Genomic DNA, 14,503 nt, shown 5'->3' with positions numbered 1-14,503 from the left:
GATGCAGAATGAGGAATAATAAAGCTTCATGCTCTTGGAAGTCTGTTTTCTCAGCAAAGCAGAAGTTAAGGCTACATGCCTGATTGGGACATTTTCTAGATGAAATAGAAGCAGAGAGCTTGGTAACTTGCCCAGGATCACACAGCCATAATTAGCAGAGGCTGGATTCAAAACCAGGCAGTGTGACCCCAGAGTCCACACTCTGGACCACCTCACCCCAAGTCCTCATCTGAGCAAAGAAATGAGAGTTTGAGGGGTCTCCCTGGTGGCACAAGGGGTTAAGCACAGCACTGTGACACTATCCACAGCCTCTGCAGCACAAGTTCGATCCCCGGCCAGCCAGGGAGCTACCTACCCACATGGCACAGCAGACCTCTCCTGACTCACCCACTGCTCCCCTCAGCAGTGTATTTCAGTCTATCTGCCTGTTCTGTTCACCACTCTGTCTCTGGTGAATCCTCTCACCCCACCCACCACTACTCTGGCCTGTACCACAGTTCTTGTATGCATAAATAAATAAATCCTTAAAAAAAAAAGAAATGAGAATTTGAAGGGACCCATGTTGATGGGTAGAGACAGATGAAATGGAGCCATTATTGGACATCCAAATCCTGACAGTGACCCCCTCCATGGAGTGCTAGTGGAGGCCCCAACTGCTGGCCCTGGTGAGGTCCTGAAGGCCATGTTGTCAGACATTCCCAGTGTGACAGAGGTGTCCCAAAAGAGGGTGCAGAGAGGCGAGAAGAGGATCACTAGACAAGAGAGAGGGAGACAGGGGGCCACACAAACCCATCAGCCAGTACAGCACATAATCCTGGAAATCTGCTTGTGTCAGTGCTGGGACTCCACAGATAAGGCAGCAAGTCAGTCAGGGTATTTGGGCAGGCACTTATGTCCTGAAAGAAGGAATGGCGGCATTTAAGCCTACCATCATAGAATCCCTTAACATCACCTCGCAGTCACTTGGTCTCCATACCCACCTTGGGCAAATAGTGGGATGGAGCCACCCAGTGTGTGGGATAGAGAATTGAGGTTAGCAGCATTCTGTAATTGTGGCCACTCAAAGCTCTGAAGCTTATTAGATGGTAGGATCATAGTTTATTTTTTACACAGTGAAAACAGGACTTCAACTTACCTTCTGTTTAGACAATTTTCAGGAAGTTATTTATTCAAAGCTCCTTCTAAAAACTGGATATTCAACATGGAGATAATGTTTTATGTACCATGTATAGGACACATACTAATTTGGCATAAAATTAAAGGGTCCTATTTTTATATCATTTTGCACAGAATGTGTAAATATCGCAACCACAGGGAACTATTATCTGGCCTTTGACAACCAGGCCTTCGAGATGGCTGCAGGATGTGCAGGTGCCCTGGAGATGCTTTTAGAGCTCTGCAAGTCCAAATTAACCTGGAGGAAGGGCGGAAACAGACCCTGCAAAGCCATTTCCCCTAAAGCCATTTCCTATTTGTAGGCAGTAGTGTTATTAGTTCTCACATAGCGTATTTTTTTCTTTTCCAAAACTTATAACCATCCTCTTAAATCCATATCCTCTTTCCTCTTTTACCACCATAAATCATTCTTGGATTTTTCTCCTCTTGGACCAAAGGGTTATTTGTAAGCATTGCAATTATATTCACACACAGGAGCGGTCAATATCCATTTGTTGAAATGCTTATCCTTTGTCTTAACACATAAAAATGGCACAAAGTGTTTATTACTGAAAAAAGAACTTGAACTGGAAATTTTGTGTGTGTTTTAACTTATATTTTTGTTTCCCTTCTTCCAAAATGCAAGACAGAATACTAGTGATACTGTTATTCAAAAGAGCACTACCAAGATTCAGAACCCCTGGAGGGAATCTGGCTCAGAGTTTTAGCTGTTAACTTGGACAAGTGACTTATTCACTCTGAGCCTCCATTTCCTCTTCTGTAAAATCAGAACAAAAATGCCTGCTTTACCCTGATTTGAAATTTACTGTGAAGATCAAGCAAGCTTCTATTCTATATAAGTGAAGCTTACCTCTTTAGGAGTCAGTTTTGTAGAGAAAGCATCATAAAAAGTGAGAAACTTTTCCCCATCTTCATTAAGATTAGACAGTGGACATTATATAAACTCTTCTTGATGACCCCTTGTCTCCATTATAATGTCCATAGAATTCTGGAATGCTAGAACAGAAGGAGCCTCAACCTCAAGGTGCCATAACCATACCACAAATGGGAAACTTAGACAACAGAAATATATTTTTCCACAGACTAGAGACAGGAAGTCAAGACCTGGGTGGCAGGAAGGCTGCTGCTCCTGAGGCCTCTCTCCCTGGCTTGCACATGGCCTTCTCCTTACTGGGTCCTCCTGTCCTCTCCAGGGGTCACCTCTCTTCCTGGGTTTTCACTTCTTCCTCCCCAACCAACCAATCCCTTCCTCTGTTATCTGGAAGCTTTGTTATTTGGGATTCACATCACTAAAAGGCATTTCTTATCTACTCTGGTATGAACGTTTAAGTGGTAAGAGGCAGGATTTCAGACATGTATTTGGGGACTTTTTGAGTCAGCCAGTTTGGGGGACTTTATTCCCAGAGTTTGGAGTTTGACCTACAGGTAAATAGAATGTTAGTGCACTTTAAATCACCTGTTTGATAAGAACCTTTCTGTTACATAGCATTTGAAATTCCTAGCAGCTAGAAAATGCTCTTCATCTTCCTGCAGCCAAAGCCTATGTATTCTTTCCACAAACCATTTACACACCCTCAGGGAGAAAAACACATCTGTCTGCTGGGCTGTCCCCACCTCACTGGGGTAGATGTAATGAATAGAGTCCATCCTGGGACTCATGCGTTTGAGACCTCAACACTTCTGAATAGACCACAGTGTGTAAACTCTGTGTATGAAATATCTTCATTAATCATTAAGTGTCATAGGACTTGTCAAAACTTAGCAGGCCTGAATTTCTTTTTTCATACTAATTGACAACATTCAGAGAGCCCCTTCCTGAGTACTATGGACCAGAGAATTCCACCATAATGTGTGTGAACTGTGGGCCTCTGTGTGTACACGAAGCCATCAGTTCATTCAGTAGAAGTATATTTGGTGCCCAATGTGTGGAGCCTCTCCCCATTTGGGCTCGTCGATATTCCCATCCTATTTAATGGCACCAGCCTCTCCAGCTGCTCAGGCCGATGGCCCGAGTCATCCTTGAATCCTGCCTCCTCCTCACCCCCCTCATCCAGTCCACGAGCATGTCGGGATGGCTCTGCCCCAAGGACATTGTGTGTCAATACACTCCTGACCAGCGCTGCAGTCTTCCTCCCATCACCTTTAGATCTCCTTGGACTCCAAAAATAGCCTCCTCCCTGCTTTCCTTGCCTCCGCAGTGTATTCTTGCACAAGCAGGGGGCTCTGGTCTCCCCCACATAAAGCTGTGGTGAGCATCACAGTGCTACAAGTCCAGCCTAACTCAGGGACACGGCCCCGAGTGATCTCACCTGCCTGTCTCTCCAACCTCACCTCCCTCCTCCCTCTCCTCCATGGACTCTTGAGCCCACGGCGGTCTCTCTGTTCCTTAAATGTGCAGAATCATTCCATGTCAGGCCCTTTGCTCTTGTGGTTCCTTCTCCCTGGAGCAGCCTTCCTCCCGCTCTCCGCACGCCCTCTTTCATCTTTCAGGTCTATTTGGATGGTGTCTCCTGGAAGCCATGGTCCTTGTCCGCCCTGGCTCAGAAAGCTGCCCCAGCCCTCCCCTAGCATCACCTATTTGACTCTCCTCACTGCAGTTATCTGAAGGTTTTGCTGCCTATGTATGCTATTTACTTGCCCTCCGTGACGTGTCTACTCCCCACCTTGCCCAGGACCCAGGGTGGCACAGGCAGGTGCTCAATACATTCACCTTCTGCCTGTTGACCCCTGACTAACACATGAAACATGAGACATGTGTAACCATAAACATGAAAATGGATGTGACGTAGTCCCTGCCCACCTGTGAGGGAGCAGACAGGTAAAGAGATGTGCTGCTGTAGTGCCAGGATGGGCACAGAGCAGGATATCTATGCTCTGAGCAGACTGGGTAAAGGAGGAGTCCAGGAGCCCTTGGTGGCTTTCTAAGGCTTTTATTGAGCTTTTACATGTAGTGCAGCAACCAGGTACACGGCAAGCAGGGGTGCCAGGGGGCCAGGAGGCTGGCAGGCCCCCAATCCCCCGGCAAGTCTTCACTCTGGGCTTCTCTGGCCTTCTTTCTCCCCTTCTCTCTCCTGCCTCTTCTCCTGCCTCTGCTTCTCTCAGTGACTATCTCAATATTGAGCCATGGCCCACAGAAGTAAACAATACAGCTTACAACCATGTAACAACTGCAGGTACTCCATCAGGCAGGGCAATCCCAACAGTGGGAGGGCAAAAAAGCCTGAAAACCACTTACCTTACAGCTGCCATTCACAGTGAATGCTTGATGCCAAAGCCTCGCCTTCTCTCTGGGGTGTGAAAACCCCATAACATGTGGCAGCTACCCACTGGAGGGTAGAGAACAAAGAAGGCCCCTGGCCTGGGCCCCAGACCTCCTGTAGGGCACTCACTCCTGCTGCAGCCTTGGGTCAGGTAGTCACCCTTTCTGAGCCCCACCTGCTCCTTACACGTGGAGGTTAGTTACCTACTGGCCACTAAGCCAGGTGAGGCAGGGTGTGTTAGGCGCGTGGCACCCCAGAAGCACTGTAAGTTGGAGCTGATGCTTTCACATGCAAGCTCCAATTTAGTTACAGGCCCTCGAGGTGCCGTGGTTTCCTCAGAGATGATCAGAGAGACTGGCTCTCCCACTCCGGTTTCTACTTAGTCCATGAACCTTTCATATCCCATTCTCAGCCCTGCCTTTTATCTTCTTGACATTTTCATCAATAATATCTTAAAGAGAAAAAGAGAGTAAGCTGTGCAGGGTAGGGTGACCAGGACCCCAGAGTGGCTGACTGCCTCTCTAGTGTCCCGGTGATCTAGCAGGTGTGGACAAAGGCTTTCACCACCAGAGGGCATTTATTAGGTAGCACAGCGCCCCCTGGTGGACACAGGTTTGTTAATGAATCCCCCGCAGTCAAAGACAAAAATTCGCAGCCTGAAAATGCTTATAACTTTTGATTCCATGTAATTCCACGCCTAGGAACTTATCCTACTTAAAAAAAAAAATACATGGTCACAAACCAAATGTTGAACAATAAACGCATATAAATTATGACACAGCAACTTAAGGAATATAAGGGAGCCATATAAGTGTTAAGTGGGAAGACATGGAAATTCCTAGAGAGTATTAAGCATTTACACCACTACAATGGCTGTGAAGGGATGTTGCAATTAATTGAAAATACTTTTTTTTGGTTATCGAGATTTATTGGGTAAATTTTAAATTAAGCCGTTTCCTTGACAGTTACTTTGTATTTTCAATTACTATTTTCCAAAGAAACAATCTTCTCTAACTGTGGGATCCATAGTATGTAATAGTAACGCTGGTTTTCCTAAGGCTTTCACAACAAAGTGTTACAGACTGTGGGGGCTTAATACAAATTTATTTTCTTACTATCTTAGAGGCTAGAAGTCTGAGATTAGGTGTTAGCAGGTTTCTTCTGAGACCTGCCTGTATGTCAAACTTCACCTCACTCCACTCGTCTCATTCATGGACACTCAAGCCCTGTGGCAGTCTGTCTGTTCCTTAAATATGCCTCCCCTCTTGATATGTCTTTTCTCCCCACATCTTCACATTATTGTTGTCTTTCCTTTATATTAATAGTTATTTTTGTCCTAATCACCTCTTCTTATAATGGACTTAGGATTCACCCTGATGACCTCTTTTTAGTTTAATTTCCTCTGCAAAAAGCTAGTCTGCAAAAAAAAAAAAAAAAAGCTAGTCTGCAGGTACTGGAGTTAGTACTTCAACATATGAATCAAAAGGAGGGGAAAGGTATAATTCACTCCGTAACAGTGACTTCAAGTGTCTAGGTCCTGGAAGTCAAGCAAAGGTCAGTGAATTGTCCCAGACTGTAAGGACTCAGGAGACTGGACTGCCAAATGCAAGTCAGGATTCAGAACTGGGTCCTTTTTCTAGAAAAGGACATTTGGTGACACTTCACTGGGTCTGAGCATTGGGAGGCACTATTGTATCCAGGCTTATTTTCTGATTTGATGATTCTATTATGGTTACATGGACAATGTCCTTATTTGTAAGGTGTACAGTAAGTCCTCATTTATCACCATCAATAGGTTCTTGGAAACTGATTTTAAGCAAAACAATATATAATGAACCCCGATTTAACCATAGATGACAGATAAAAACAAAAGTTAAGTTCGTAGGGACATTATTTCTGGTCACGAAAACATCATCAAACTTGTAAATAAAGACACAAAACACCTCTAACATTAAATAATCATTTGTATTCACCCATTTGTCATTCATTCATTCATTTTCCAACTCTCTTATTCTAGTTCAGGAGCCTGCTCAGCAGCTCAGGGCACAAGGTAGGCAACAACCCTGACAGGTTGCCCTTCCGTCACCAGATGTATATACACACAGATACTCACACACTCACACAGGGACAGACACACAGACACTCCCCCCCCCACACACAGACACTCACACACTCTTCTCACACACCCACACAAATACATACACTCACACATACTCACTCACACACTCCTATAGGGACAATTGAGACATACCATGAACCTCATGTGCAACTCTTTGGGGTGTGGAAAGAAACCCCCGCAGATGAGGGGAGAACAAGTAAACGCCACAGACAGTGGCCCGGGAATGAAATAGGTTTTTTTTCCCACATCAGTGTTATAATGAAATGACTCTGAAATGACTCGCTAGGAGGATCTGCTGCATACACTGAGAGCTCAAGGCAGCACATCAGCATTTTATTCTCAGATGATTCTGGAGGAGAAATGTCACTAATATTTGTATATTATGCTTTCAGCTTCTTTCTGTAATGTTTTAAAAATACAAAAGCTAGTTTTAAAAACCTCTACTGTAATTGTAGCAATTGTGTAGGACAAAGATCAACGAAAGACTTTTCTGGGGAATGCTTCCTCATTGACATTCTTTAGGGTTGCTGATCCCAGGTGGCAATGAAAAGCAGAGGGCTTTGCAAGCCAGTTTAGTTATTGCTTTTGAATTCTCTACAGTTAGGGTGCTTCCTCTTATTGCAGCGCCCACTACCCCACCCTCCACGTAGTGATTGCATCAGCAGGTCTTGCTAACCACATGGCTAAAATTGTGCCTCAGAATCACCCTCCATGAAAGGGTGGGACATGGGCCCCTGGCTAATTGAAGCCCTGGACCACGGAGAACCTAGGGGACAGTGTTAGAGTTCTGGGCTGGCCAGATTCATACCCACTGTCCACACAGGGGCATGATACCCATCCAATATCCATCCATTCCCTCTTACTAATTATCAAATTCTTTTAGAGCCAAAAGTGGCCAAGAAGCCCTTGAATTAGTTGCCCTCTTAGGGTGAAACTTCTAATTAAGGTGTTTCAAATGTTCTGTGATGCTCTTGGATATAGATTCCTGATCATAACCAATCCCCCCTCTCGTGTAAAAGACCACTGAGGTGATATGTACTTGCTCACTCAGTTTTAAAGTCAGTGATGATATCTCAGCTCATAGCACAGAGCAGAGAACCTGGTGACACTATCTTTGTGGAATGTGAACAGTGTGTGCGCACCTCGACATCTGTGCCTATATGTGTAGATAATCTATTTGATCTAAACGTAGTAGATGTTCCAGAGTTTCTAGCCTGCACACCTGGAGAGGCACAAACACTGCTGTGCAGCAGCTGCAGGAGTAGCAACGACTTCGTTGCCACCTCCCCTGCGGGCAGCCCAGCGCGCAAACCAGCACTGTGACGGTGGCAACCTATGCAAAGGGATGTGAACTCTCCTTTGCCGGGAGAAGAAAGGTGCTAGCAAAACCTCAGTCACCTAAAGGAAACCCCTGTGCTTCCTCTGAGATTGTGCTGGTTGGTGTTTCAGCTTGGAGAGGACAAACTTCAGCATGGGCTTCCTTCCTGTCCCCTGTCCAACTTCCAAGAGTGGGCAAGCTTAATAGGTGTCAGGAACACTGTGCACTTTGTGGAAAACTTTTCTCCTGTGGCCTCCCTGGTGGCGCAAGTGGTTAAGACAGTACTATGAAGCTATCTGTGGCCACTGCAGCACTAGTTCGATCCCCAGCCAGGGAGCTGGCCCACATGGCGCAGCAGACCTCTCCTGTCTCTACCTGCTGCTCCCCTCAGCAGTGTATGTCAGTCAATCTGCCTGTTCTGTTCCCCTCTCTGTCTCAGGTGAATCCTCTCACCACCACCCCACACCTCTGGCCAGTACCCCAGTACTTGTATGCATAAATAAATAAATCTTTAAAAAAAAAACGTTTTTCCTCTGCTCCTGCCCCAAGGGCTCCAATTCACCAAGATGTGGCTAGGAATGGGTACATTTAACAAAGGTCAGGTATTTTTGATGTCTGTGGCCCATGAGTCCACAGAGAAACTGCTCTAGTGGCAGAAAACCTGGGCTTACGACCAGAGAGCCACATGTGCATCCGCAACTCTTTCTCCACACACCAGATGACCTTGGGCAAGTCGCTGGAGCTCCCTGGGGCTTGGGTTTCACCTAGACATCTATTGTGAGGATCAAATGTGGTGGAAGGGAAAGCACCTTACAGCCTGCAGAGCTCTCCAAACGTAAGAGAGGCGGTCTGGCCCTGGGTACCACCGTGGCCTCGATGCTCTGCCTGTGGGCGTTACAGATGCCCTGCTCCAGTCCTGTCTGTGACTCCTGACCAGCTTGTAAAATGCTATTCTCTCCCCTCCAGCCTTCAATACAGCAAAGTGTGAGAAACTACAAAAGGAGAAGGAGGACCTGGAGAGGCGGTTTGAGGATGAGGTGAGGAGGCTGGGCTGGCAGCAGCAGGCCGAGCTTCAGGACCTGGAGGAGCGACTGCATCTGCAGTTCCAGGCAGAGATGGCCCACCTACAGGAGGAGCACCAGGCCCAGCTGCTGCGGATCAGGTGTCAGCACCAGGAGCAGGTCAGTGGGCTGTGCACTCTGCACTCACCGTGCTGTCTGTGCAGGTGCATGTGGTGGGGGTAGTGGGGGTGCAGGTGCAAAAGGTGAAGTCAGCACCACTTTAGCAAGAAGTCGGGTGTTGGTAAGCTTTTTGTAAATTAACTCTTCACCTCCTGTCTTCTTTCCTCCTCCCTTCCTTGCCTCCTAAGCACCTCCCCCTAGGCGCTTTTGCATCTGCTAAACCCTCTTCTGGAATGCTCTCCCTGAGGTCCTTCTCTCCCTCCCTTCCAGACTGTTTTCAGTGAGACCTTTCCTCACCCAAAATGACAGCTCCTCCCCCAGCACACACACACTCTCCTTGCCCCTCCCTGCTGTAGATTCCCTCCCAGTTTATCACCAGCATGTTACCGATTTTCCTTCTGTGCCCTGATTATCATGTGCGCACCCCATTAGGGCACCTAGCAGAACAAACAAACCTGAATCTAGCACTTGATGTGCTCCAACGCTGCTTTTTACTTTTATATGTACTACTAACTCTTTAGTCTTCATGATTATCCTGCCAGGTGGGTAAGACCATGTTATCCCCATTTGACAGGTGAGAAGACCAAGACCCCAGAGGTTAAATAATCATGCCAAAATTCCCAGCAGGTCCTGGAAAAGCTGGGGTGGAAGCCGAACTGGCTGCAGAGTCCCTGCTGTCAGCGAATCCCAAGTGTCTGCAGGGCGCAGGGCTAGCTCCCTTGTGTGTCACCAAACCTGCGAGTGGGCCTTCAGGGTGCACTTGCCAAATGGAAAAATAAATGTCACTAGTCAACCTTCACAGTCTTACTAGAGAGGAGAATGCATCCATGGAATAACTAGAGGATAATTCCCAGGGTGCCTGCTAGAGGCCATGCCCTGCCCCCATCCTGGCTGCCCTGTACATCCTTTAGCTCTGAGAACCAGGTGGATTATGGATAAGGAGTCTTTGCTGCTTCCATGAGAACTGGCTCTGCATCTCTTTTCCTCTTCTTTCTAAGTTCCTGAGGCTCTAATGCCTTATATACACCTCCTCCTTGATGTACTATCTCGGGTCATTGCATATGCTATTCCTAAGGTAAGTCGGCACTGGTGAAGAGTGCCCTTTAAATCTCAGGTAGTGCTGAGCGGTCCTTCATTAGCATGAATGTGGCCCCCCTCTTCTCGGACTGCTTCCAGATACTTATGCTTGTCCGTGACTCCCGGAGGCTTGTGAATTGCAGAAGACACCGGAGAAACCAGAATAATAAGTACTGTCGTGTAATTATAGATCTCTTAGTGATAATACTTCATTCAGCCCCTCAGGCTCAACATCCCCCTTTGCTAGAGGCCTCTGGTAACCATACACACCACCTGCTTGAGGTGGTTTAAACTTAGAGACTGGGAAACAGAATAGGTTACAGCTAAGGTTACCTGTATGTGCTAAAATTAGAAACTGAACCCAGCATCTTGTGTCCTAAGCCTGCTGGACATGGTTCCTGAGTGGATTTTCCAACTGTCTAGACTCTCATCCGCGAGACATATACCAGTGGCCCAACGAGGCACCTCAACACGAGTGTGAACAGCATCTTGTTCTGGGCCTCTATTTCAGGGCTCTCCATTCTTCCATTTTACAAAGATGTCTACACCCCCATTCTGAAAGACTTGGGATCCAGAGCTCTGAGTGTGTTGAGAAGATGCCAAGTGTTGGGGAGCAGGGAGGAGGTGGTCACAAGGCCGGAAAATGTATTTCCACGGAGCTATCTGAACACAGGCTCTCCTGGGCACCTTGTGAAGAAGCCACAGAACTGAGGCCACTGCTCAGTTGAGCTGCTCTCTGGGCAGGGTCGCTGGGGCCAGGGAGCCCACTCAGCTTCCAGGGTGCAGAAGCACAAGCTGGGAGATGTGTGCTCACCTCCCCCTTCAGCTGGGACGCAACAGCCTTGTAGAGATTTCATACTGGGAGGAATTCAAGCAAAGAAGCCCCTGTGTTTTCACTTGCAAAGAGCTACATAAGCTGCATATGTACATCTGAAGAGTGCTCCATCTTAGGGAGACTCTGAGACTTCTTGACTCCGTCCTGCCTAACGCCATTCAGGGATGTCTTTATTCTGATATGCAAAGAGTATTGAGTGTGTGCACACCACGGCATGTGAGGCATCCTGATGGCACTTCCAGAGACAGGCCATTTATAAAATTCGGCTGACCCATGGCCTCAGGGCATGGACATTCAGAGATGAGAGCCCTAGAAGCTGTAACACTGGGTGGGAAATACAGATGATGTGTTTAAGAATTGAGAGTTTACTTCAGCTAGGAGCATCAGGAAAAGCTTTATAGCAGAAAGACCATCTGACCACTTTGCATGTGAGTAAGTCTGTCCGATAGAAATATTGTTTCAGTGGGGATGGATGATTTAAATCTATGAATTACTCAGGCCCTTGATTCTTCTCCTGCTGCTGAATGTTAGCTGTTGTTCTGACCTCCAGCTTCTCCAGCAGAGAACATACAGGCAGTGAGCGAGGAAGAAGAAGAGATACACACATCAGAAAAGTATGTCTCTTTAATGCAGAAGACTCACGTGCATGACTGCAGTGTGGAATTGGATCGATGATCTGTGCCAAACTCTCCTCACTTGGGGCTTCTGTATAATAGATCATCGTTTTTAGCAGCCTTAACTCCATCTCTGTCCTTGTGGAACTTAAAATTCAGGTTCTTTTGACCTCTTCTCATACCTCAGCGACCCCTTCCAGCAGCAGGGAGGCTGCTTCAGTTCTGAAGCAAGGGATTTTCTGAGGCTTTCCTCAAGTTGGGAAATCACTTGCCAAGGCTGACTGACCTCTGATTTACGACGGGATCTCCCTGTGACGAATCCACCCACCATCCACTGCCCTCAAGGAACAGAGGCCATCCCTCTCTGGCCACTCTTGGGAATCACTTGGGGAACTTTTGACAAAGCTTCCATCCATATCCTCACCCTGCGTCAATGAAATCAGAGTCCCTGAGTAGTAAAGCTTTCCAGTGCCCAGGACGGGGAGTGTACTGGGAGGTGTGGGGCCTGCTTGTTCCCCTGAAGGCTTGAGCAGGGAGCATGGCCTCACTGTATGGCTTCCTTAAGTGACCTTAAATGTATGATTATATTTATACTTTTTAAGTTTTAAAAGTATGATTATAAGGTTTAATCAAAATCAGCACTTGTTCTATAGCTAGCTACACACTCATTAATGGACACCACATTGTCAGAGCTGTCCCTTCTCAAGGTACATGCAACAGATTTTCACTATAAACCCAAGTTTTTTCTTTTTTGCCTCAAACATTGTTCCTTCTTAGCTGCATCTCAATCCCTTTTTCTGGGCTGCTGTTGGTTGTCTCCATAGATACTGAGTCACAGGTCTGGAATTCAATGATCATAGTTATGACCTTTGATCACATTCCTCCAAGACCCTTTGGCACAGTTGGTCTTACTTCTTGGCCTGACCCTGCAGTCACTCACTCAGGGGCCCCTGGTTGCTAGATGAATTGTGAGTTCTGCTTTATAAAGTCTGAACTGAAATTCCTTCTTCTTGAAGAGCAGGAGGGCTTATCCTTTGGAGTTTATATTGATTTTGTCTCATATTCAGGACATACTTTCTACTCTTTCCTAAAGAAATTATCCCTTTAGAAACTGGCAGGCACAGTCTCCCCTCACTTGATCAGAATACACAGAGTCCACTTTACCCATCATCTTGCATTACGTGTCCTTAGCCTTCCTGCACAGCAGGCACACTGCTGCCATCTGCAGAAACCACACTCTCTCTAATCAAAAAAGATGAGATCTGGAGGCACCCTCAGCATCCCAGCACCAGAGCCCTTCCCTGTCACAGCCCAGAGCCACCCTGTGCTGGGAGGAGACAGAAGATGGTACCTCTGGGAACATTAGTGCAGGAAGTGGGTCCACCAGGTGCAAAGACACACCCCAGAATGGGGTGGAATCAGGGTGGAGCTCCGCACAACTAGCAGCCCTCTCAGAATTAGTAGCCAGAATATTGTAGCAGGGACTGAAGGACAGGAAGATCTCATTATCTAGGAAGGATTATCATTATGGGAGCCCTGGAGAGAATAAACACGGCTGGGCTCCGTCTGTCTCTGCAAATATGAATGCGTGTCTGGGAGCTGGGTAAATGGGAGTTCAATCTGGTTTGGGTTTAATGAGTGAAGCCAAGATACTCTCAAGCACATGCTTCCTCATTCTAAATGGAAGTCTTCTCTAAGTGAATTGCAAAAACCTCTGATAATTGCATTTTGCAAATGGCTAATTGAAGTAAGCCTTGCAGCTCTATCTTTACCTTTCTGGGAGGGTGGCTTTCCAACCCCTTGCTCTTCTCTAAATCAGCTCAGCTGAACAGCAAACAGCTGCAGGGAGGAGCCTGCCGCAAGAGAGAGCTGCTTCTCTGGAAGGTGAGGAGTGTGATGGGCATATTGGCAGATGCCCCTGAGGCACAGCCCAGATCTACTCTTCCTGCAGGTTGGAGATTGGACCATTGACTTCAGGAGTCTCCACCTAGGGTTTTAGAAGAAAAAAGAAGGACGCTTCTCCCACCATGGCTTTACAGTGTCCTGGTAATGGTTCAGCGCTTTGGCCTCTGTTGGTGATCGGCAGTGGCTGGCGATAAGCTTGATAGTGCTGTCTTTAACCCCTGCACCACCAGGGAGGCCCCAACCTGCAGAAGGTTTTAAGGTCTTCTCTGACATAGACCTTTTACTGGCTGCTTCGGAGGTTGAGCTGTGCCCTAGAAAGAAGCCAGGAGCCATAGGAAGAACATGGACATGTGTACCAGGACAGGAAAGAGGAGGGCTGGTAGTGGACAGCCCCTTCCTTGCAGAAAAGACATTCTTTAAATCTCATAAAGAGGTATAGGGACCTAAATTACTGAAGGATTATTTGCCCAAATTTTGACTCAATAGCTCTTATTGGTCTCCTTCAAAACAAACTGGGAATTCCTCACATTGCAAATGACCTTTCTTATTTAGGGATCAGTAATTCCATTCATAAATGAATACCATAACAGAGAGATCATGTTCTAACATCGACCTTAATAGTTGGGTGTGGTATTTCACAGCTACTAAATCAAAGACCTTCTTGCCAACCAACCAAAGCAGCCCACTGATTTCACACAAACGTGATGTCATTTTGTCTCTCAAGACCTGTCCACCTTCGGGGACTCTAGGGACTCCCTTGGAAGACCTTCCATTCTTCTTTCTGAAACCACCCATGGCAATTTGTGTAAGAGTCCAATAAAATAGAATCATGCAAAGGACTGATGAAACATTTTCCTCATACTGAACTGGGTAACATCCTCCAGACAACGTGTGGGCACTTATTTCTACAGACAGTGTGCTATGTGCTTACTAGACATCACTCATAGTGCAGGAAGAAAAGATATTTCCTTTTTTTTAACCGAAATGATTAATTTTTCCAAGAGACTGAAAGCATGGA

The 14,503-nt window shown here is 46.6% G+C and overlaps 1 protein-coding gene across 5 annotated transcripts in view; it reads left to right on the top strand.

The window, feature by feature from the left end:
* MTUS2 (microtubule associated scaffold protein 2) overlaps positions 1-14,503 on the top strand; it is a gene marked incomplete at both ends in the record, with an annotated part of 339,837 nt that overhangs the window by 311,236 nt on the left and 14,098 nt on the right. For all 5 annotated transcript variants that reach the window (XM_084235099.1, XM_084235098.1, XM_084235097.1 and 2 more), the window contains one exon: positions 8,840-9,054. In XM_084235099.1, coding sequence (XP_084091225.1) covers positions 8,840-9,054 — 215 coding nt within the window. The remainder of the gene's footprint in view (positions 1-8,839; positions 9,055-14,503) is intronic.

This window comes from Talpa europaea (assembly GCF_964194135.1).
Source record: "Talpa europaea genome assembly, chromosome: 6".
Lineage (NCBI taxonomy): Eukaryota > Metazoa > Chordata > Mammalia > Eulipotyphla > Talpidae > Talpa > Talpa europaea.
Note: the sequence above shows the minus strand (reverse complement) of the source record. Positions and strands in the feature narration are given on the sequence as shown.